Source organism: Amphiura filiformis, chromosome 4 (genome assembly GCF_039555335.1).
Source record: "Amphiura filiformis chromosome 4, Afil_fr2py, whole genome shotgun sequence".
Classification (NCBI taxonomy): domain Eukaryota; kingdom Metazoa; phylum Echinodermata; class Ophiuroidea; order Amphilepidida; family Amphiuridae; genus Amphiura; species Amphiura filiformis.
Window position 1 is genome coordinate 34,611,968 of NC_092631.1, and position 25,852 is coordinate 34,637,819.

The window sequence follows — 25,852 nt, forward strand, 5'->3', positions numbered from 1 at the left end:
CTTGGAGCAACCAACGTTGCGGCCAGTACCACTGACCTTCAGCTGGGTTGTGATAAAACACCTTGACTCGATTGGTTGACTAGATTTAATCTTGTCTCTCGTTTACGATTCCCAGATGATTGAGAGTATTCAAAACTTAAGACGAAAGGATTACTGCAAGGATTGCCTAGAATTGACTAGAAACCTTGAGAAAACGGCTCTTTGACAGGACAAAAATTGAAATTTGTGCTATCACCATTCAGTGCAAAAAATGATTCGTTGAACTTAATTTTGACAAAATAGGGTTGTCTTTGAAGTTTTGACAAAATAGGGTTGTCTTTGAAGTTTTCAAGTAGAACTGTTGTTTCAAAAGGATAAAATCACTAGGGAGGAAAAATGGGTTCACCGCGCATACAATTGACCAAAACGGGGAACATGAACCTGTATGTAAAGCCATGATTTTTCCGTGTTACAAAATTTAAATTCCGTGTTACAAATTGGACGATTCCGTGATTTTCCGTTTTACATTATAAAGCACTGAAAAGTGAATACAAGCATGTTTTTAAAAGTGTAATTTGTCTTATATAATTATATGTACATTGTTACTGTAGTTTCCCCTCAACATCCCCATTAAATTAAGTATCATCAATCTGTCTTGTGTGTACTTCCGATAGCTGTATCGACTAGAATCTTGCATCGTAGGCCTAGAATAAATGCTAGAATGGATTGTTTAATGGTTTATTACTGCTAAATTATCACTTTTCTTTGTTTTCTGTTGCAAATCAACACAAACGTTAGACATTTTACACAGTTTTTCACTATTTTGTGGCATTTTCAAATTTCCGTGAGCAAACCTGAATTCCGTGAATTTTTCCGTTTTTCCGTATCACGGAGAAATCATGGCTTTACCTGTATGTGTAGACTGGCTGATGACGTCCAACCTCTTAATTTAACCAATCTCTGATGGCCATTTCTTCTTTGTCTTGTGCGCCTTTACCCAAGCGACCCGTCGCACGAGATCTTTCCAACTGTTTCAGTCTAACATTTACTAGTGAATTGTTCATTTCTTCTTGCTAACGAGATACCTAAGCAACACACATTCAAAGCTTATTACTACTCTTATATTGATTTCACCATTTTTGAAACACCGGGTGAATAAAAGCTTCAACAGCATAGAAAAATGTTAAAACTATGGATCCATGAAAGCCATATCATGAGCAGAATATCACGAGAATTCATTATTTACTGCTTCCTTATCTCATATCTCATATGCCAAGGATCCTCAGGGGCTGGTGGGCAGGATTGTCAAGATGTACAAACCCATCCATGAAAGAGCCTGAAACTAAAGGTTCTCACTAGTAATCTAAAGAGCATGCAAGTTGTTAAGTATCACGTCATGAAATATGATGTAGACCATGAACCCCAATTTTTGAATGATCACATGTGATATCGAGGCAAGAAAAAAAGAAGCAGTTGAAAAATTTTAGGGTAAAAGAGCTTCATGAAAGGAAAGACAATTATGTATCAACGAGCTCTGCAGGGGACAACAAAGCCGCAGTGGTTTTACTAAAACAGGCAAACGTATATAGCCCGTATGATTAAGAAATAACACAGAAAATGCCCTATCCTGGTGAAAGAAGTATCAGAGGAACAGATGTTGGTATGCGACATGTTCAAACATTGTATTGGTTGCAAACATTATCGTAAGCAAAGTGTTGGAGAGTGGGGGAGAGTGACAATATACTAGCGTGTCGCAAACTAAACAACTCAAAAAAGTAACTAACCCCCTTAAATAATGACCATTATTCAAACACGGGTGATGGAATGACAAATCTGTAAAATGCGTCAGAAGCAGAATTTATTTCTACACATTTTGACACCTCATTTGCAGCAGTTGACTGAATATTGACATCACAGCGTAGATTTAAATCAATGTAACCCAAGATTTGAAAGTTGCAGTAAATTGTATTGATTTTGTATTCAGTGTAATGGAAGGAAATCTGTGTAATGATATCTGAGCAAATTGTGTAATTGGCACCTTTTTTACCACAAAAAATGTCAAAATGTTCCCCGTTCTTAGTCGGTGCATATTTGACATGACATATTTGACATTGCATGAGTTGTATAGGGCCTAAATATGTTTTAGAAAGATGCCAGCTCAATTTGGGTGCATTTTCTTCAACACCAAATTTAGATTTGGATAAAACGACAACTTTTGGAGTGTATAAAATTACGTCCAGAATCAATGAACAAAAACGTATGACATGCCTAAAGAGCGCAATGTGTGATCGTTTTGTGGTAGTTCCCATTTGTGTTAACAATAACATGTCTTGCATTGGCAAAACGGTTAGCTAACACTGTAACATGTAACCCTAATCTTAACCAAAACCATTTAGCACTAGCATTTAGCACTATATAGCACTAGCCATAACCTAACGTTAATTAATTAAGGTATAGTTGTGCTCATCACTTAGAGCATTGTAATACTACATGTAAGTAAATAAATGACATAACACCACGAAACGATCACGTTACCAAATTACCCGAACCAAATTATCAAACAGGAGTCAATTTCAAGTCGGAAATGTTTACAATTTGAATCTATGGTTTCAGCAGCAGCACGGCTACTTACGAATTTTGCTTCTTTAGGCATGCAGTGACGTCAACATTTTTTCGCTCTTGCGACTCGCGCGTTACTGTCAAATATGACTATTCACTGATACGGTGATTGATTTGAGGGTAAATGAATGATCATTCTAGTATGTCATAAGTATTATGTGTTTAGGAATCTTATTGAAAATACATTAAACCACGCAATTCAGCCTTAACTTTGTGGAGACTAAATAAAGATTCAGTAGTACAATACAACCAGCTTTATGTTGTAAATTTGGAAAAGGATATACTTTCATGGAGGTTTCGTGGTTGATAGTGACTCGAGTATGTTGTGCCCAACCAGTCATTGTGATGAAGATTTTATGAATATCCAAGATTTAATGAATAATCAAATATTGTACGCTAAGGGAAATAAGGTTTAATTATGAATATTCATATTTGAATATTTATGAATATTACAAATTCCATGAATAATGAATATTCAAATTTTTATGATATTACAAGTTTATTGAATTAAATATTCAAATTTGAACAATATCAAAATATTCAAATTTCAAAATTATTTGAATATGTATATATCAACATTGGATGAATAATTCATAAATTTATTGAATATTAAATATTGAATATCAATTTTTTTTTATTTGGATATGAATATTCAGCTTTTATGAATATGCAATGAATATTCATGTAATATTCATGTGATGTGAAAATAAATTTGAATTAATGAGATACGTAGGTAACTTAAATATTCACCAGATATATAATTTTTATTCATGTAATTTGGATATTCATGAGATGACATCATTAATTTGAATATTCATGAGATGACGTAGGTAATTTGAATATTCATGAGATGAAGTAGATACTTTGAATATTCACGAGATGACGTCAGTAATTTGAATATTCATGAGATGACGTCAGTAAGCTGCATATTCATGAGATGATGTAGTTAATTTGAATATTCATGAGGTGATTTGAATATTCATGAGATGACGTCAGTAAATTGAATATTCATAAGATGACGTCAGTAATTTGAATATTCATGAGATGACGTCAGTAATTTGAATATTCATGACGTCAGTAAGGTGAATATTCATGAGATGATGTAGTTAATTTGAATATTCATGAGATGACGTAGGTGATTTGAATTTTCATGAGATGACGTCATTCATTTGAATATTCAGGAGATGACGTCATTAATTTGAATATTCATGAGATGACGTAGGTAATTTGAATATTCATGAGATGATGTAGTTAATTTGAATATTCATGAGATGACGTCAGTAATTTGAATATTCATGAGATGCCGTCAGTAATTTGAATTTTCATATATTCATGAGATGACGTCATTAATTTGAATATTCATGAGATTGTTAAAATTTGTATGTAAGTGCAACTTTCAAATCCGGACCTCACTACATTAAATTGACCGGTGTTGTATTGTTTTCTGAGCTATCGTATCAAATGAGGTGTCAAAATGCGCAGAAATAAATTCTGCTTCCAACGCATTTTACAGATTTGTAATACAATAGCCCGTTTTTGAATAATAGCCATTATTTAAGGGGGCTTAGTTACTTTTTTTTAGATGTTTATTTCTATAATATGCACCACCAAGAAAACGGGTAATGAAATGCTTTACCTGAAAGGGGTTATATGGAAGGCGCTATTTAGCCGTCCCTAATGAGTTTGTGGAATGGCATAGGGACGAATTTTTAATTCTCACTGACGGTTTTTTTAAATTTCACTGCACAAATGTGCCAGGAGGTTCGTTAAAATAACCCCTGTCCCTGTCCCAAGCATAAACAGTACAAATGTACAAAGTACAGTACAAAGAAACGGAATAAAAAAGAAATCCTTAATGATACAGATCACCAGTTTCACTTTGAACTTTGCCCTGAACTTGAAACGAGGCGAATTGTACTTGGTTTCATGGGTGAAATGGGATCCTATGGAGCGGAAAATACAATCATCGGTATTATGCTATACGTACGTATGGTTAGTCATGAATAGTGTGTGTGTCACATTGGCAGTTAAAATAACCCCTGTCCCTGTCCCAAGCATAAACAGTACAAATGTACAAAGTACAGTACAAAGAAACGGAATAAAAAAGAAATCCTTAATGATACAGATCACCAGTTTCACTTTGAACTTTGCCCTGAACTTGAAACGAGGCGAATTGTACTTGGTTTCATGGGTGAAATGGGATTCTATGGAGCGGAAAATACAATCATCGGTATTATGCTATACGTACGTATGGTTAGTCATGAATAGTGTGTGTGTCACATTGGCAGCTAAACGTTAAAAAGGAACATTAATTGCTACAAGTTTTCTTGTGTCGTAAAGCAGGTAAAATATTCATTCAGTCATATTGATCTCCAAAATGTACGATATTTCAGTTATTGTATATATGAGACATATGGCGTCAAATACGTAATCATAATTTGACTAACCTTGTTCTCCGTTACAATTACAACATGGCAGTCAGATCGGTATCGATACACCTCTGCATAGAAGTTATCTTCTGAAGCGTGAGCGGCGCGAGGAAATCTCTCATATTTAGTTGCCAATTTTGCATAATCATTGCCATCCATCCTTGGGCCTAGTATAGTAAGGCCCAATAGGTTACATACCACTAATAGGCCTGGACGATACATGGAAATACGACGAGTAACTATTTATTTGTATGGCATCTGAAACGACTGCATTAAAATCGCTGAATTGATCAAGTTATATAGCCAAAAAAGTACTTTTTAGGGTTTGATGCTTCAAAATGGTATTATATTCTCTCATTATATGACATTTTTGTTGTAATAGTACCAAAATTCATACGCACGGCTTCAGTTTGTAATAAATATTCGCCCTACCATATTGTAACTTTCAGCTTCGAGGGCGCACTGCCATTTTAAGGTGTTTACGGTTCATCAGTGCGTTAAAACAAGAAAAGTCTCAGCTCAACCTATGTTGAGTTTTTGATCATTTGGCATCTAAATCATATAGTTTCACCTGATATTAGTGGCATTAAACTGTGAGAGTTCTGAATATGATAAAATTCCACCCGAAATTAGCAATTTTCTCATTGAAACCCGTGTAATACACAATTAGGTTAAGGAGAATACACGAAGAACTGTTGATTCTTGAATAATAATCCACGAGGCATTCAAATGATATATTGTTGATTCATGGGATTTGTTTTGAAGATGTCTTTCGAAAAGGGAAAATGACCTAAAACATGATTCTACATTTAGCCGAACAAAGGTAGGCATATGTCCATTTTAAATGTGTAAACAGAGGAAGAATTCGTTTTATTTGGTTGGTCCTATTAATAATACCTACTGTCCATGAATTTCAGCAGCAGCAAAAAACAAACAAACAAAACAGAAACCACAACAAAACTTCGCCGCCTTCGACACGGAAAAAAGCCTCGACCTCAACTTCCAGCCCCCTGGAAATCAAATGGCGTGTCCCTATAACCATGCTAACATTATAATATTTAATTATCGGATAGGCCTACTGATCGATATAAGTAAATATTCAAGCTAGCCAAAATACCACCAGATGAAACAAAATGCAGTTTGTACACGAAAGACAAATAAAATTTAAACAGAAAATAGATCTACGGCAGTGGCTTTTATCATTAAAAAAAAGGAAGGTTTTTATTTCAAACTCTAATGGTGACCCGCAGGTCAAATTGCTAGAATTGTACATTAAATAGACACAATGCAATTTGCAAATCCAACCCAGCCCCATCCCCCAGTAGGCAATGAGGATAAAGTGCCTTGCCCAAGGACACAACACGTTGGCAAAAGCGGGGCTCGAACTCGCAACCTATGGATTATGAGTCAGGTGCCTTATCCACTCGGCTACACGTGCTCCCAAACTAAACATGTGCAAAACAAACAAATAAATAAACAAATAAATAAATAGGCCTAAATGCATTGATACAGAATGTGTATTATGTAGCAAAGTTTCCTAAATAAAAAACATGTAAGCGACTGAAATGAAAAGGAAGAAAAAGAAAAAAAGAACATAAAAGAAAAAAAAAACGACAAAAGATAAATTTTTAATTAAAATAAGTAGAAAAACAGAACATATAGGCAGCGACTGCCTTTTGAGGAGAGCAAGAGCAATTACTCTCCTAATGCTCTCCTTAAATCTGATATTGGAGAGTGTTTTAGCTCTCCTTAGTGAACCATTCTGTCCCTACATTCTATTATAAATGCTCCGAACAGCTCTCCTTGATGGCCCAGAAAAGCTATTTAATGCTCTCCTGAAAATTTCAAATGCGAGTCCCTGCATAGGCCTATGCAAATCTTGGTGGAATAATAGATTTTATAACACAAATGAAAGTGTAATGGTCAAGTTACACTAAAAATGCCAAATTTGCGTTGTTATTTTACAATACAATTTTGTCATGTTTGTAGGCCTATACAAAAGCTCGGTAGGCTATATAATTTTGGAAAACGTAAGATCAGCGCATGTACAAATAAAATACCACGGTATTCATTGTATTTTTAGTGTAAAATGGTTTCATAATTTTTGAATGTCGTTCATTTTATTTTATTTCTTCATGATAATGTTCCTTTTCCTATCACTTAATTTAGAAACAGCCGTAATTCTATTTAATAAACTGTAGATTACATGTTTAGTACGAATCCACACTTCTCTGTACGAATCCACACTTAACTGAAGATTCGTGCAGAAAAGTGTTGATTCGTAGAAAATAATCTACAGGCTATTGAATAGACTGACGTCACAGCAATGGTTTAATGGTATTTAACCAATAGGTCAAATTTCGGAACAACCTAATATGGGGTTCAATTCGACAGTTTTTACCCTGCCTCTCTCTCTGGCATTTTAGCTCATTTTGTTGCTATCGCCAGGCATGTTCAGACATTGTATTGGTTGCAACATTGTCGTAATCAAAGCGTTGGAGAAAGGGGAGGAGGGGGGGGGGTGAGTGACGATATACTAGCGGGTCGCAAACTTTTTCTATTATATGCATCACACCATGTAAATTGGAACTTTTCAAGAAATTGGTAATGAAATGCTTTACCTGAAAGGGACTATATGTGACCGTACACAACGAATGAGCCGTAAATTCCTCCCCGGTCAATTTTGTTTTATTTCATGTTTAGAAAATATATATTATAATAAGCTTTAAAATGGTATACCATTGACTTCAAATGATATCCAGAAGCGGGGTTATGGTTTGTTGAACTTTGCTCCTTCAACAAAATGGTAGCTTTTTTCGTTTCTACATGTGTCTCTTTTTTTTCAAAATGCTGGTAATAAATATCGAACTGTCATAATTGTCGGTCATTTCAAATAATCCCCAAGTCAACGAGGTTCAATAATGTCCTCTCATTGTTAAAGGTTGGTTATACATATAAGGACGAATTTTTTAATTCTCACTGCACGGGTTTTTTTTATCTCACTGCCCAAATGTGCCAGGCAAACTACATCTATTTTGAGGTTTTAACAGCCAAGTTCTACATATTTGATACGCGCATATTTTCCAAAAACATTAATCTATTTTTGATATGAATCTTTTCCGTCGAACATGAATTTTTCCTCTGTCCTCTGGAGCAGCTTTTAGCGGCCATTATGTTGACATCGAGGCATTAAAAAGTGTATGGTACAGTATGCCATCCCAAATCATGTTAAGAATTATGTACAAAACAACCAAACAAAGGTAATTTTATAAGGCGCGAAGTTCGTGAAATTATCTTCTCAATAATTGCTGTATTTTCATTTTGATAAATAAAAGAAACAGTGGTCAGTTGCCATTTACGATTTTTTTAGAAGTATTATAGTGTAGGTAAACATGGTTGTTTGTTTGTTTGTTTATTTAATTTTTTTGTTTCGGGGGAGGCATTTAGGGAAGTGAATTTCTGGGGGTGGCAAAATTAGCAAATGTTGCGCAGAATTGCAGCAAAAAGTAGTTCTCGTAATATTGGGTTTTATTGGGGCCAACTGGGGGAGGGGGGACAAGAGCTTTGACTGGGGGAATTCTGCCATCCCCTGGCGCCGCCACTGTTTGTTAATCAATATTAGATTGCTATTCATCAATAGGGTACATGTACGGCGTACGCAGAATTCGGCTCAGTCCTACCACCCCCCTCAAAGAAACTTAGTGAGTTTAAGCCGAAAGTTGTAAAGCTTATAAACAGTACAGATGCCTTTGGGGGCCAAAAACGAAATAAAAAAGAAATCCTTATTTAACATTGCTTTTTAGAGGCTATCATTTTCTTCGGAAGGGGGTTCCCAAATATACGGGTTTCATAAATTTGTGGAAAGAAATAAGGGGGGGTCATAAAATTTGTGATGACCAAAATGTAGGGAGTCACAAGATTACCTACCACATATAGGGTGTATTTAAAAAGACTGATTTCAATATAATTTTAGCCTGTTTAGGGGGTAAGTTGTATCGGTAGGGGGTCATAAAGTTGTTGTTGCCGAAATAGTGGGGGTCGCAATTTTATTGACACCGACTTCTGGAAAATTTGGGACCCCCATTCCGAAGGAAATGATAACCCCCTTACACTAATCAGCTCACCCCACACACCCTTACACACGTGCAAAGCCCCAATACAATTGTATCGAGCAAAAGTGAATGAGGCAATTTTCCCTTTACTATGCCTATAATAAGTCTATAAGATAATTTAAATTGTTGACACATACTTGAAACTGGGAATCAAATTTCATCATTTCTGCAGATTAATTGATTGATTGATTAATTGATTGATTGATTGATTGATTGATCGATTGTTCAATTGATCATATCTAATCAACTAATTAATTAATTAAGTAATTGATTGATTGATTGATTGATTGATTGATTGATTGATTGATTGATTGATTGATTGATTGATTGATTGTTGATTGATTGATTGATTGATTGATTGATTGATTCGGATAATATATTGAGAAAATTTGACCTGGGAAACTGTGGCTTTAATTTTCGGTGTTTTTTTGGTGTTATTACCTGACCTTGAATGCGATATAAAGTAAACATTATGTGTATCGATGATTTGCTCAAAACCCTTTACACTTTTGTGGATGGCGCTGTTCATTTTTTTTTTCATTTTTGCACGTTTTCAAAAGCCCTCAATAGAAGGCACATATGATAACTATCGAGTGATTACGGTACCATAACTTACGAACTCAATATCTTTGCTTAGGAATGTCCGATTTCATTGGGGAAAATGGTGTTGTGGAGCAAAATATCTCTATATTTAAGATATGTAAAAACCTCAAAATTGATAACCTGCCCAAAAGTGTCTCCTTTTGACATGACACGTCACATATATTAAATGTTGGCATCGTTTTTATTTAAATTATTGCAGTGTCAGTATGTCGCAGAAGCTAACAAAAAGTTACATCCATGTGCCAGAGAAAACACCGTTTTCTGGTAACAGCATTGGGCAGAGATTCAACGAAGTGGCTAATCAGAACCCAGACAAAGAGATGTATGTATTTTATGCAGATAAAGAACGAAAAACATTCAGACAAATGCAAGAAGAAGTAAGTATACCGGCATTTAGAATGCCCTACCGTCATGCAGTTTCAAATCACGATAGGATTTACGTAGTTAAGTTTTCGAGCGAGACAATAATAACTAACTTGGCACAAACCCGTCAACGTTACCTTAATAGAATTTAATGCCTTCATTAGCTTTGACATTTAAACATCCCTTGAAAGAGTGAAAGATGTGCAGCGATGGAGATTAACTTATAGTATCGTTTTAGGAAGGAGCGGTGGAGCACTCACATATATAAGAGTACGTGCGTAGAACGTCTTTAAAAGACCCATTCAGTGATCCAAGCGCAAGTGTGAAAAAAATCAAAATTGTTTATTTATTACTTGAAAGTGAAGGATAAGTCATTCAAATTGTCATTTGGTATTTTTGAAATGAAACATTTGGCAAAAAACGAAGAAAACAGCAGTATTGATGAAGCCCCATTCAAATACATGTAGCTATTTTATATACTGTCAGTATATAAGTTACAGATTCATGTAAATGTCTTATTTTTTTTATATATATACACGGTTTCGGCTGAACTACTAGCAGGCTATGTTAACACATCTATGATAATGACAGAGGTACCAAAATCTTGAATTTTGATAAATTTTACAATCGTCTGGATGAGCAAATCACTGAATAGACCTTGAAATGTTACCCAACAGAAATTTTTAAAAATTTCACACAACGACCCAATATCCACTGTGACAGAAATCTACTACTGATAAATCTTACATACACCCCAATTTCTTAGAAACTGTTAACGTATATCACAATTTACCTCTCGTATTTTTTAAAAATATATTAATAACAGTGTCAGCAGTTTACCGGCGGTTTGCTGAAGCTGGGTTTGAAGAAAGGAGATACGCTAGGAATTTGGGGTGGAAACCATTACGAGTGGCTACTGGCACACCTAGCCTCACTGCAAATGGGTGTCATAACGGTGAGTAGGTGTGTGGGTGTACAAGGAGGTTTGTCGGGTGTGTGGGGAGGGGTGTGTGTGGAGGGGATCTGTATGTGTGTGCATGATGTAGGGTGCTAGACTGCTGCCCTCAGTCGTCAACCGTCTGGGTTGACGACTGAGAAAACTACGTGGAAAAAAAGTGACGGATTTTACAACAGGATTCCTGTGGCATAGAGCATGCGCAGTTGTGTCCAAATTGACCTTTTGACCGAGTTTGTTGTTTTTCGAAGTTCAGAGCGCGATCTTGTCACAGCGGCGCGGTACAGCGACGCGGTACACGGGCGCCGCTAGTCAGTCGCGCTACGGCGCACAAGCAAAGTCGCATTGGATAGTTTTCAGAAATCCGTCATGATATTGCAGTCAGTCGTGAGCCCAGACAAACAAGAACCTAGACCTATAACTTTGGTTTGCGTAGTGAAGTCAACACTGCTTAGCAACGATTTTGACAAGGACGCAACCCGGACGCAAACAAGCAGACATGTTCGCGTCTACAGAACATGTTGCGTTTGACGCGGGCGATAACGGCGAAGCAATCACGCAAACGATCGCGTTTTTCGTTCCAGACATGAACGCTTATTTCTCCGCGTCCGACCACCCGACCAAAATCACCTTGGATACGTGGCTTCAACTACTGCCATGGTTAGGGATGGGCAGTTACAGGTCTAGGTGGTATGTCTATGGTCGTGAGCACGCTCAAACGCTGCTCTGTGTGAAAGTAAATATGCATAACAACCAGTGCGCGTAATGCTCCGTGGCCAATTATGCATACTAATTAGCTCATGACATTCCCCTGTTTGAAGAGCGCTCATTTCTTTGTTTTAACACGAAAAATTACAAAACTTTCAAATTATCATGCCAACCCAATGAACTTGCACGTTGCAAAACAAAAAGTAGATCCAAGTTTATTTGGATGAATAAATAGCGTGTGTTTTGAACTAGCACATTTCAGTAAAAATGTCGGGAAAAAACACAGTATTAAAGTCCATTTTTCTGCGGTAATTGAAATAACACATTCGTATAATTCAAAAATCTGACCAATAGCCTACAAAGGTTTTGAATACAAATACCTCGAAAAATCCGTACGAATTGGCGTAAATCGACCAGGAGGTAGACACTTTTTTGGGAAGGTAAAATGAGGTTCGAGAACAATCAGCCCATGACATTTCCCTGTTTGAAGAGCTCTAATTTCTTTATTTTAACACGAAAAATTATCACTCTCTCAAATTAGCATTCCAAACTAGTAAACTTGCATGTCACAAAAAAAAAAAGGAAATCAAAGATTATTTAGATGAAAAATAAACGTGTGTTTTGAACTAAACAATTTCAGTAAAAAGTTGGGAAAAAAAGCATCATACTTAAACTTAATTTTGTATTTGTAATTTAAATAACACAATCGTAAAAATCACAAATATGAAAGATAAAACGGTTTTGTACACAAATGCCACGAAAATGTTGTACAAATTGACGTAAATCACCCGGGAGCACGGTTGTTTGATGTATATAGAATTGGCTTCATTATTAAGTAAATGCAAACTATAGGTGGCGCTATTTATCCTAAATCATATTTCTTAATTTGCAAGGGGTAGGTGATCATTACTGCCATTAAAATAGATAGAACGTGTGAAATAAGCAACAAAGAAATTTTATAAACATATGTCATCAAAAAATAAATGGGATTATTTGTATTAAAAGCTTGAAAGAGTAATTTCCAGTAACTAAATAGCGCCACCAATTTTGTCATAAATAGATACATTTTATATCCGAAAAAGCTTTAAAAATGCTGTAAACGTGAATAATTTTGTAAAAGAGGTGAAATTAAAGTTGAAAATGATTCAAAATCATCTGTATACATTAGCATAATATTGCTTTTAGCTGATTAAGCCTAAAATTGGGTTATACATGATGTTTTGTTTGCAAAACCAATAAATGATCACATCAAACAACCGTGGGAGGTAGACAGTTATCGGCGAAGATGAAATGAGCTTTGAAAATATTCAGGTATTTTAAAACTTTTTGTTTACTTATTTATGCTGTGGCGAATTTAAACGCGTATCACACTGTACACCACTTGCATAGCGCGAGCGTCACGCAAAGTTAACCGCGCGCCGGCGCGGTATTTGTGTTAGGGCGCGTACAACCCGAATGTTGATTGATAGGTGACGCAAGAAATACCACGAGAAAGGCCTGCAATTCGGTAAAATTCGCATTTTTCCATCATTTTTGAAGAACAATTTAGACACTTAATCTAAATAACACATACCTATAAATATACCAAACGAAGCGGAATTATGTGAACTACGTGAAAATGAAGTAAAAAAGTTCATGATTAGGTAAATCGGATGGGAGGTAGACGAATGTCGCCTAAGGTTTTCAATTTGGAAAAATTTAACAAAAAGTTAGTGTCATTTAAATGATCAAAAACAACAAAAATAAAGCAAACTTGGTCTCGTTTTTTGTCACAGAATTAAATGTACATGCCTCCTTAGCAATTTGGAAGCAATTTTGAAATGTTTTTCAGAAAACAGATGACAGTATATACCTATCCTTTCAGGTCAGTCAGTGCTGAGCGTGTTTTTGTCTAAATTATTGTACACGGATTGCGAGCGAGAAACCATGAGATTCTTCGAGATCCTCATTTCACAACTAGCCGATTCAGCTCATTAGCGACCGTGCTCACGACTGACTGATTGGCTGTAAGATAATCAGTCGTCACTACGAAGCATACACAGTACATGCGAAGTGTAGACGGCTGATTGGAATTAGTCTAGTAGGGTGCATGTGCGGGTGATTGTAAGGATGTACTTTTGTGTAGGCATATTTGGCCATAAAACCTCTTAATCCTTTGGTGGGATTCCCAGATATTTTCCCCATGCACCCAGATGATGCACTTTTCTTACCTGTTTCTTCGTAATCCTTAAAGGCCCTAGTACAAACATGTTGTTGTTTTTAAAATAAAATATTGTCCCATGGATGGATGAAAGGTCATTAAACTTGACATGGTGGTCAAATTTCATCAAATTGTGTCGAAAATGTATAGTTTTACCTATCTAGGATGTACCGTTCTTGAGTTATTACCAAAAAGGTCCAAGGTCAAGCGTTGACCTCTAAAGTGTCAAAATTTTAAACTTGCTCCAATCTTGATGAAAATGGTGTCGAAATCTTCGCTTTGATAAATGATCTTAAACAATGCTAGTTAGCAATATGTAGGATGTTTCATAACCTAGATGTTGCATTAAAATAGGTCAATGACCATAGAAACCCATTGGACTTGACATGTTTTGATGTGTACACTGTACATTGTGATTAGTTCAAGTGCTCTTATTTTCTGTGGCAATTTTGTGCATTGAAAGCGCAAAGTGGGATAATTGCTGATGCTTTTGTTGCACCTAAAACGTCGAACTACTATTATATCTCATGATCTTGGCCTTAAGTAGAAATCTATACGGTATGACCCGTCGTTTGTTTCATATACCATCGTGTTCGTAGAGGAATGCGTCTTTGGGCAAAGTACTTTTCTAGAGGGTACGAATTTTGCCGTTCGGAAGGTGTTACAATATTCCTTGCATACACTCATCGGTCAAAATGTGCATTTATTAAAATATCTGAAACACAAAATTCCTTTTTTTTTCTCCTTAAGGTTAATATGAGGATGGACTTTCCGTTGAGTGTTCAGCAAGAAGTCATTCAAAGGGTAACGTATGTGGCGCAAAGAGATAACAAATAAACCGTATAGAAAATATTCAAAACAATTTCAATTGAAACTAACATACATACATACATTATAAATATTTATATAGCGCTGCTACATTTAGAACGTAGCGCTCAAAACAAAAAACAAAGCAAAAGAAGAACATGAAGAAAAAATAAATGAGAACTGCCTGTGAAGGCTACAAAATCTATTGAAACAAGTGTGACTTTAGAACCCTCTTGAAAATACCCACAGATTGTGATTCCCTGATACCAATTGGCAGTCTATTCCAGGTGCGTGGGGCAACATAGGAGAAGGTCCTGCGTTCAGCTGACATGAGTGTTTTGATTGTGTTGTGCTCTGTCAGGAGGGTGGTATCAGAAGCAGAACGCAGGCCTGCACGCGCAGGGCAGTGCAGGGAAACACAATCAGACAGGTACTCAGGAACACTCTTGGTGAGGCATTTAAACACAGTGACTAAAACTTTGAAATTGATGCGCTCTTCAACAGGGAGCCAGTGTAACTGCTTTAAATACGGTGTGGCATGATCATATTTGAGGGCCTTACATATCAGCTTCGCAGCCCAATTCTGGATCCGTTGTAGTCTTTGAATGTCTGCTTTACAACAGCCAAGAAGCAGCCCATTGCCATAATCGATCTTGGAAAGGACAAGGGCTCTTATGACCAGATGACAAGTGTCATAATCCAAGTACCGACGTATCCGGGAAATGTTGCGAAGCTGGTATGTAAGGTTAGAACAAAGAGTCTTGACGTAAATGGACATAGACATTTGACAGTCAAAAATAACCCCTAGGTTACGCACAGAATCTGAAGGACAGATGGATTTGTCCCCAACCCTCAAAGCAACCGGTATCATTGAGCGCTTCAGGTGTGGAGTAGTGGTCACAAAAAACTCAGTTTTGCTGTCATTAAGTTTCAGCATGTTCATTCTCATCCAAGCCTTAAGAGCTAAGGATATGTTTAAGTAAAGCCAAAACCATGTCGCACATCCACGAACTGCCAACTAGTACAAGAGCAAAGAAAGCAAAGAAGAAGACAGACGAACAAAAAAGACACACAAATGTAAAGAGCAACGATCAAAAATAATAATAGTCATGAAAATGAACTTTTCTCTCTCTTTATAGCTCGGATTGAAAGTCGTCGTCTTGATGAGATCACCGTCTGATATGTGTGACAGAGGCAGCCAAGTTATACCAGAGTTACTGACAAATTCCGCCAATAGCCTCAATTGCCAAATGTAAGATTAAAAAAAGTAAAACTACGTCTTCTCCTTTTCTCCTACTTTTTTCCTCCTCCTCCTCCTCCTCCTCCTCCTCCTCCTCCTCCTCCTCTGTTCCTTCGTTTCCAATTTTATCCAACGTAACAATAAATGCAAATTCAAAATTAACTCAAAAACTCTTTTTGATGAAAATAAACGTGTTTTGTACTGATGAACCGAAATAACCATAAACTGTCTCTCTGCGCTGCGCTATACAAGCAGTCAAGTAAGCTGAATCGATAAGGCGTTCGACTATGATTTAAATTTTGGTTGTGTCAGTTATCCCACTGACAGAATGAAGTGATCCGCTCTCAAATTTCTTCTCAGATTTACGTGAAAATCCAAAGGCATCCCAAAATCCTTGCCTATAATTGGAGCTTCCAAAGGCGTAGATATAAGGATTCAACGCTGAGTTAAAAAACAAAAACGCTCATAAAGAGAGGAAATTGGCTCCTTGTTTTTGGCGCAAAAAATTCTTGCTGACGAACGGGTTCGAACCCTGGCGGTGGTTAGTACACTTTCGTGTTAAAAATGGAAAAAATTGAGTTGGCTTGATCCTGGCTGCGATGGTCAATTGTGGAATGTGTAGGGTTTGCGCTTCTTAGCTGTAAGTCCCTGTGTTGTTTAATGGTTTAAGGAATGATATGGGGGCCATAGTGTTCACTGTAAAGTTTGCTGAGGCCTGTGGATCAACGTCTAGGTGTTGTGCCTGTGCTAGCGCACTACAAATCACTGCGCTTTTTTTAAAACTGTATAGGGCGACATCATGCCGAATTACGGCGAAGATGCCGCTCTGTGCATCTTATATATAATTATGCATATTATAACTTATGCAGTATATCAATTGATGAATACTATAGCAAGTTACTCTTTGACGTGAAATAGAATTCGATATTCGACTGTTCCTTTATTTTGCCTGTTTACTACATATATAGCACACCAAGCTTGAAGTATGTCATAAACGCAGGAACCAATCACTGCAAGTGAGTAATAGTCCGACTGCTGTTTTATCAAGTTAGATTGTTTTGCCAGTTAAAGCATCTGTGGTTTAAATGTTTTTCTTTGTTGATTATTGTTCTATAGGTGGTACAAAATGAGATCATGTGGGTGAAGAATTGACACCCCTGGGCAATTCAAGATTCCCAAAGCCAAAGTTCATACATGGGTCAGGATTTAGAAAGTATATAGTTCGACTTATTGTTCCGGAGTTATATATCAAAGTTTTTTATGAAAATGGTCTCAAATTGTTGGTTCTGTTATCTTAATTCTAATAAAGAATATAAAGAATAGTTAAAACTACCTGTAACGACTCAATTTGCAATGAATTTTTTTGTTGTGTTACCTAGGTAACGTGTCATTCTCGGTGGTTCAAACTATTCTTTATTAGAGTTGTTATCACAAAAAGAATCTTCTATTTTAACCCTATGGTGTTCCATAGTTCACCTTCGACCTTTTTTATGACGAGAGACATAATTGGCATAGATTTGGACAAAATTGGACTCGTTTCTAATTTTGACCCGTGCATAAACTTTGATTTTGGATATGCACAGGGGTTGCCCAGGGGCAATAATTTGACACTATCTGAATCTTATTTTATACCACCCATAATCAAAACTTTAACTGGCAAAACCAACCTACCTTGTTCTGTCACCGGACTAAATGAATTATATTTTTTTTTTCAGTGTAAAGCTGTAAAACCATTTTTGCCATTTATTCATATAAATTATAAGATATAATTTTAGTTTTTATTCTGGTAATAAAAGACCTGACTTGAGTGATCAATTGCATGAAAATACCATCGCCGACAGAGATGTATTATGAAGATTTTGTGAAACAGTAATCAAATCAGCAGTGTTAATGGAATGGAGTTAAGGCTGCAATATATAGTCGGACGTTTTTGCGGGCATTTCTTAGTTGAGTCAGACGTCTCGTTTTCGGTGTTTCGCTGCGACATTCAGTTCTTTCCGCTGAAATGACCAATTAGCTTTGTTCGCTTACGTATTCTGCAGCGGAAGACCGTAAGGCCAAAATATAGTCCGACGTTTTGCGAGCGTTTGTCCGTTACGTGAGACGTGACGGTTTTTCCGTTATCCGCAGCGAGTTTCCGTTGTCCATTGTTACCTTCGGTTCTTTCCGTTCAAAGGATCAGATTTGTTCGATGCTTTTTATTTTTATTTTTGGACGTCTTTTGCAGCAAAAATCAATTTTAATACTTTTAAAGGTCAAAATATAGTCGGCGTTTTTCCGTTGCAACAGACGCAGCGACTAATTTTCCGCCAACGTTTCCGCTGCAGAAAACGTCCATAAAGGGAACAAAGCCCTTAGCCCAATACCCTTAGCGAATATAACAGACAATCGCAGCGGACAACCTCAAATCGCTGCCGAGAACATAAGACGTGACTTTCTGCGTAGCAGCAAAAACTATATTTTGGTCTTTGTATTCACCAAAATGTCAGCGACTGGGACTCCTCAGAAGAGCTTCGCCTTATATTCTAACTACCCAGAGAGAGCCATCATCTACAAGACCATGACACGATCAGAAGCAGATTATGCTAGCCATGCTTGGAGTGGTGCAACCCCACCTCACTAGCTCAGCTTCACTAGATTCAGCCATTGAGCCACCGCAAGACAGTTGGTGCAGCCACCCTCTTCTATTGTATGTTCTACAACGAGGCCCCTGGGTTGTTATGCCAGCTGATGCCAGACATCCATGTCCATGACCCCAGGTTGTGAAGGTCTGTGAGATCCCATGACCTAGCAGTGGAAGTCCCACGATCAAAGCATGTCAGCCACGAAAGATCATTTCTGCCATCTACAGACCAATTATGGAATTCTCTACCTGCCCAAATTCCAGCCATTAGATCAAGAGCCAGCTTCAGCAGGGAGGTTAATCGCTTTCTGGGTGATTCCTCGTCAACAGCTTCAAAATGATATTTTTTGTTTCTGCTGTTAATGCTCAGATATGCCATGTCGTATGCCATGCCATATCGTTATTCCGACGTTTGCCGACAAACACCGCGTGGTCTGTTTTGTGATACGATATTTACAATAGGCCACCGTATATTGAAACGTCTTGCAATTGCAGAGGGAATTGAACGATATGTGAATGATATCAGAATTATATTGATGATTCAATTGCCATTTCACTTTATTATGATCTGTCATTTGTTTTTAATTTTAAGAGGGATGATTTCATTGACGGATTTCATGGAAATGGGCAAAGGATTTGACAGACGTACAGTGACGAACGCTATAGATCGAGTTGATTTTGACGATCCTATCAGTGTTACATTCACTTCGGTAAGAATTAAAGAGAAAATACCTTCTTAATTGAATAGCACGTGCGGATGAGAAGCAGTCACTTGAGCCCACTTTAGTCCTCGGGTGCTCAGTAGCGGGCTGCTGGAGATACTTTTTGAAGAATGGTAACTGGAGAGCGATTGGTTAAGTGCCAGGCCAAGAAGGTCCTAGACTAGATGGTGACTGGCATGCGCGTATTTTTTGTGTGTGTGTGGGGGGTGTGCCTGAGCCCTCGGGGTAAAAAGTAGGGGCGGCAAAAAAGAAGAGGCGGCGGAAGAAGAAGGGAAATGGGTCAAACTTTTAGGGCTTTGATGAAGGGGGCTGCAAAAGTAACCTTTTGGCAGTCATCGCTATAGGAGCGACCACGGTACGTTACTGCCTGGAGTGCAAGAGATACGTCACAACAGTATTGGATCATGATAGCATGACCCGTACACTATACAATATAAAGGCAGCAGAAGCACAGCCGGACTCCGTTCACCTTGAACATGGATCAGGCGCGGATCTAGATGAGTCAGAAAGGGACGACTAGAGAAAGATTCCGTAATTCTTAAAAAAAGCCGCAACGAGACCATCGTTGCACTTGCGCGACGCGGGAAATGTGCCTTCTTTGAGAAGTTGGAAAGTTTGCAAAATAAATGTCCTATTGAAGCCATTTGGTGGACGCTTAAGGTAACCCAGGCAAAATTTTCTGTCATATTTAACCCAAGGCTTTTATATTTGGTCAACATACTAGCCCAGGGAATCGACTTCCAAAAATCATGCCAAACTGGTCCGCACATATTGGTTGCTATGGAAACAGCGCAGCGACCATTTTGGATTTTGAAAGGATATAATTTGCGCCCTGTTTTTCACCTCCTTAATCTAATATTTTTTATTCAAAAATTGAAAGAATGGATAGCTAATGACATGATCTTGAAAGTTACAGATAGAATATAGGGACAAATAATAATTTCGAGGGTGAACGACCTTAAAAATTCTAAGGTTTGCGATTTGTCGGCATTATTTCGGGCGAATTGCCTATTTTTCGCAAAATAAAAAGTATTTTTAAAATTCCTTCTGTCAATGTCTCAGAAAAGATCTTTACACCATCCCTGTGAAATTTCAGCTAATTTGGACACGGGGTATTGATAAAAATCTGCGCGCAACATGCTACCTTTAAAAAATGGCATTTTGCGCAAATTCACATAATTATTATTTTAGCCCAATTAATAAATCAAACCGTCGCTGTTTTGGCAAACTGTCGTATGACGAAAAATGCAGTTTTGAGAAAATCGCATTTAAAGTTTTTCTAATTTTTGAAGACCCACTGGAGGGCACCAAAGTAGAATATGTTTATTATTATCAAAAGAATATAATCGATAATATGTCTGTCTTTGTTCTCAACATAATACAAACTTTTTATTCATTTACTAATTAGAAGTAATTAATCTGCAAGCTCATATGATACTATGCCAAAATATGCACAATTTGACAACCTAATGTATTAATATAAGACACACCATGTGATACGACAGTATGTCAAAACAATAGGCAACTGCAGTTACACGGTGGTCTATGGCGAAGTATGATGATACGACTATGATACGACTGTATGCCAAAACACAGAACAAAGATTGGGGGTGTTACATAAAAACCATGTCGTATCATTCTAATGCGTGCCATATCTCATTAACTAATTACATTTATGTCTCAAAACTTTGTGAATATACAGAGTATTATATTTATTTTGATATATATTACTTTCCCAGTATTATCAAAATGTCAATATTTTGGTGACACTCAGCCCTGCACTAATAAACACCACTGAGGGTAATCATGCCTGATTTAGACAAATTCATTATTAAATAGTCCATATTTTAACAGGAAATCATAACTTCGATCGGGACTGGTCCGTCAAGAAACAAGAAGGATCCTTGGGTCAAACCGATCAACCAAACCGAGTAACGGCTTCCTCGTTTATTCCTCGGATGCTCGGTTTCACGGGCTGCCGAGGGTTCATCTTGACCGGGATCTTGACGGTCATTGCGATTTTAATGGTCTGTTGCCCATATCTCAAGCAAATGGCAAATCATTATTTTTAATCTCCCAGGGTTCAACTGGATTTCCCAAAGGTGTGACCCATACACATAGATCATTGCTGATGGACGCAGAGTGTTGCTTGCGATTAGAGGAAGATGCAGACGGAAATCCTTTACATTTTGTGAGTAGTAGTAATTATTCTACTAAGAGTAGGCCTATACCGAAAAAGGTTTCAAAACGTAAAAAGGACCAAAGTTTAAAAACTCTTGCACCGCTTTTGAACATTCATGAAACTATAACTTGTTTAAATTTGTGCATGAAAAAATAACATCTGTGACCCGTTCTCCATGTAAAGCTTACGAGTTAACTAAATGGGACCAAGTTTTAAAAAGGGTGAAAATCCACACAGGAAACTTTGGCCCCTTTTTTACGTTTTGAACCGTGTATTGGTAGATATTGATGTTTTTTTTAAATAATAAAGTCCTTCCTTCTCAGACGCACATTGCACATTGTAGCACTCCTCCGTTGATACCTAGAGCGGTTTTCGCACCATAGCTGAAGTATGGGATTCAGCTTTTGGTCAATGTTACAATAAGGTTGAAGAATGGTCAGAAGAGAGCACACCTCGAGAATATTCAGTTTCCCTAAAACAAGAACAATGCGGTGCAAAGAGGCAAGGACAAGTCATACAAGACAAAGACAAGATTTCAATTTGTTACCCCTATGTGAACTTTCATAACCTGTAGAGGTCACTAGGGGTCAAATCGGATATGCTTCTACATCTTAAAATAAACTTTGGACCATATACTTCTTGAGTGGGCACTCTCATACTTTCATCACAAAGTGCAATGATTCGGCTCAGCAGCTGTACTAATATTAAACATGTCAAAGTGCCCCATACATAATATTCATTATCTTTATACCCAGACATGCAGATATGCCCTGATCATGTCCCTTGGGTCAATGAGTGCACAGATGGGAGCATTAATGCCCATGATGAAAGGAGGTACTACTATCATTGTGGGTCCTACGTACGATGTACAACTATTAGCAAATGTTATCCAGGATGAAAGGTAAGTACATTTTCAAACTAAAAGAGGGATGTTGTACTGTTTTGTTTTGTTATTTTGTCAACAAAAAAGAGAGTAAAGGACTGACAGAAAAGAGAGAGAGAGGACTGCTGTGTTTTAGCAAACAAGAATATCTATGCCCTCTCCCGTTGCTGATCACATCCAACAAGTTTGATAAACTATAAATCTATACTCGGATAATCTTGACTTGACCTTGACCATTTTCGGCACTCGATGGTGATCTTATCCGCCAAGTTTGATGGCAATCCAACAATCTATACTCCGATGACCTTTACATGACCTTGATTATTATTGGCACTCGATGGATATCACATCCATCAAGTTTGATGACAATCCAACAGTCTATACTCCGATGACCTTGACATGACCTCGACCATTCTCGACAGTCGATGGTGATCTCATCCACCAAGTTTGATGACAATCCAGCTATCTATACCCGTATGACCTTGACTGTGACATGACCTTGACCATTTCGGCACTACCAAAGAAAATATCTAGGGGTCATGGGCCATCATTGTACCAAGTATGGGCCCTAGGGCTCTTTTGGTTCCTAGTCAACTTGTTTTAGGTTAAATATGGCTCGTTCGAAGGAACTCACCGCTAAAGTTGGATTTTGAAGGAATATCAATTTTAAACGCCTATTTTTTTTCAAAAAAGGAGTCATTTTGATTGTCCTCATAATATTAGCTTGCTAATGATATGATGTTGTCCGAGCAAGGCAGAATTCGTCACGATGATTATTGTTTTCTTTATTGTATAGAATTACTGGATCCATGATGGTCATTCATCATTTGAACGACATTTTGAGTTTGCCAAACTTCGACGATTATGATTTTTCATCTTTTCAAGCTTGTGAGTTGTGGATCTTACCAATAACATTTTAATATTATAAGCACGTGGGAGATGGGAGAAAGAGAGGGAGAGAAGGGATAATATTTCCTGGAGATCAACATTTTATACCATCGTCCGGATCGACTTTTTAGAATTAGCCCCGCCCTGCAGCTGTCAATCACCATGCACAACCACAAATCCAATGTCGGAATTTCTGTGGGTTATAATCAGTCTAGTAATAAAAAAAAATATGCAAACAAATGTAAAAGGTAACCCTACCACACATTTTGTTTCTAAAAGGTAATTAAACGACCTATAAGGGATACTTAGAGCTTCCAGAAAAGATGAGAAAAAACGTTTATTTGCGGCTTCGTGTGCTTTGTTTACGTCATTGCATAGCTCATTAATACGACGGTCACCTTTTGTCTCTCTAGGCATTTATTTATGGTCCAGCTCATTACATATGAGCATGGCAGGCTCTTACACTGTCCAGCTCTTACACAAGGCCCCACTGTACTCAGTTCTGCGATCGAAATGGCGCCTCTGAAATTTAGTTTTCTCAGAGGATATGTCTCTCCTTGATTCCAGACAAATACAGCACTATTTTTTTTTTGATTAAAAAGATATTATCCTGTTTTGCCAAATGAAATGTAGCTAGCTAGATCCTAATTCTTAGAATAGTACAAGCTGGCATTAAAAATCAAATGTTAATATTTTTGCAATTTAAGGGGAAATGGGCCAAAACATGCAATTTTGAATATTTTCGTACAATTGCAGTCACAAAATTATTTTAAAAAAAGACTTGGCATAAGTCTACGCATTCAAAATTAAAGGCTATGAATTTGCTCATAATTTTAATACTTTAGGTTAGTTTTGATAATTATTAAAGAATGCGTTTTCCCAAAATTAGAATGGACAACCTGAAATATTAATCTATAGACAAATCGTTGGGCTTGAATGAATGTCCCAGCAAATTAAAAATCATCCTAAAAACGCATCCCTACAAAAATTGGGGAAACAATCAAAATAATTTTATCTATTTATTTTACATTCGGCAAAACAGGATAATAATTATGTTTTTAATCAAAACCAAGCAAATTAGTGCTCTATTTTTCTGGAATGAAGAGTAATCACTATAGCGTGCTGCGGGGCAAAACAAGTAGATAAACTAGGTCAGATAAGACTAAAGGTAGCAATATATTATATACTAGGAATAATTTATATGATTATTCTGGAAGTCCTATCAGATGGAATCCCTCTGCTTCTGCTTCCGCGCTTGCTAATGCTCGTTGAGACAGTTAGAATGGTCAATCTAAACTATATTTGCACAATGTTCTTCCATGGTACCACACTCAGGCACCGGAGTTACCACCCTGGGGTACTGGAGTTCTGCTTCCGCGCCTGCTAATACTCGTTAAAAGAGGTCGAATTGTCACTCTAAAGTAATTGTAATATTTCGGTACCTCTTATTTACAGGTATGGCAGGTGGTAGCATCATTCCTCATTCGTTACGCCAAAGAGCCACAAAGCTAACTAAACATTTATTGGTATGTTCATTCCCACAATTATTCATAAATATCACATGATGTCCAAATGCTGTCATACAGGGTGTCCCAGACTGATCTATACCGTGTTTGAAAAAAAATATTAAAAATATCAAATGAACAGTGAATCTAATTTAATATGTGAAATACAATGCCACATATATGACACCTACTTATTCTGTTACTTTCATTGAAAAAGCTTGATTCGTTTTGGCGTGACATTGATATTAGAGAGATTGCGATTTTTACGTGAAACGTGAAACCGGAACGGAAACCGCATGTTACACTAGTCCAAAATCAGTTTGTATGCCCTCCAGAGGGTGAAATCTATTGTAAATTGGTCAATCGTCGAGTTGCGGTTGCGGTTAGCAAATCATTACGTTCCAAAATGACAATAACAAAAAAAGCATCAGAAAATGCAAAAAAAAAAATCTCTTGTCATGTTCTGAAACGATTCAAAGTAATTAAGTTGAACAAGAAGAGACCGACATGTAATGAAACCCATTTGGTTTATTAAAATTTGACCTTATAGATATGAGATGAGGTGAATAGATTTTGAAGTTTTCAAAGCGAATTCGAACAGGCAATATTTAGAAAAAAAGTTATCGTGTCATAATGGATGGGCTTTTATTCTCATTCTTATTCAGTTTAAGTATAATTTTTATAAGTAAATGTGCTTTTTTCCCAGAAAAAAAAATCAAGTTTTGTAAGTACATCCCCGCACGTGTATTACGCGAACACGTTATCGCGCGATCATTGAGGATCTACAAGCGTGCCGCTGTTGCGTGTCGGTGCGCTCACTGTCTTATATCACTATCCACTATCGTGTCATAATGTATATTAGGTGAAAACCAATCAAATTGCGTGTATTCTTGACAAGACGCACCAACTGAATTAGAATGCCTATTCATTTGTGTGTGGCGAAAAGGCGTTTTAGGCAAGATCGTGTTGTCTTACGGCAAAATGCGGTATGAAATGTCTGTTTTGGCCGGGCCACAGTAGTTCATGTAACGTCG

General features: G+C 37.2%; 1 protein-coding gene across 1 annotated transcript in view; it reads left to right on the plus strand.

Annotated features, from left to right (window-relative positions):
- The first annotated feature begins 4,800 nt into the window (after positions 1-4,800).
- The window catches only part of LOC140149804 (medium-chain acyl-CoA ligase ACSF2, mitochondrial-like), a 56,767-nt gene continuing 35,715 nt past the window's right edge, over positions 4,801-25,852 (plus strand). The window contains exons 1-11 of the mRNA XM_072171844.1: positions 4,801-4,941; positions 9,942-10,119; positions 10,932-11,060; positions 14,719-14,772; positions 15,915-16,027; positions 16,984-17,031; positions 19,231-19,348; positions 21,441-21,551; positions 22,298-22,443; positions 23,222-23,313; positions 24,769-24,839. Of these exons, the coding sequence (XP_072027945.1) occupies positions 9,949-10,119; positions 10,932-11,060; positions 14,719-14,772; positions 15,915-16,027; positions 16,984-17,031; positions 19,231-19,348; positions 21,441-21,551; positions 22,298-22,443; positions 23,222-23,313; positions 24,769-24,839 (1,053 nt within the window). The 5' untranslated portion in view covers positions 4,801-4,941; positions 9,942-9,948. The remainder of the gene's footprint in view (positions 4,942-9,941; positions 10,120-10,931; positions 11,061-14,718; positions 14,773-15,914; positions 16,028-16,983; positions 17,032-19,230; positions 19,349-21,440; positions 21,552-22,297; positions 22,444-23,221; positions 23,314-24,768; positions 24,840-25,852) is intronic.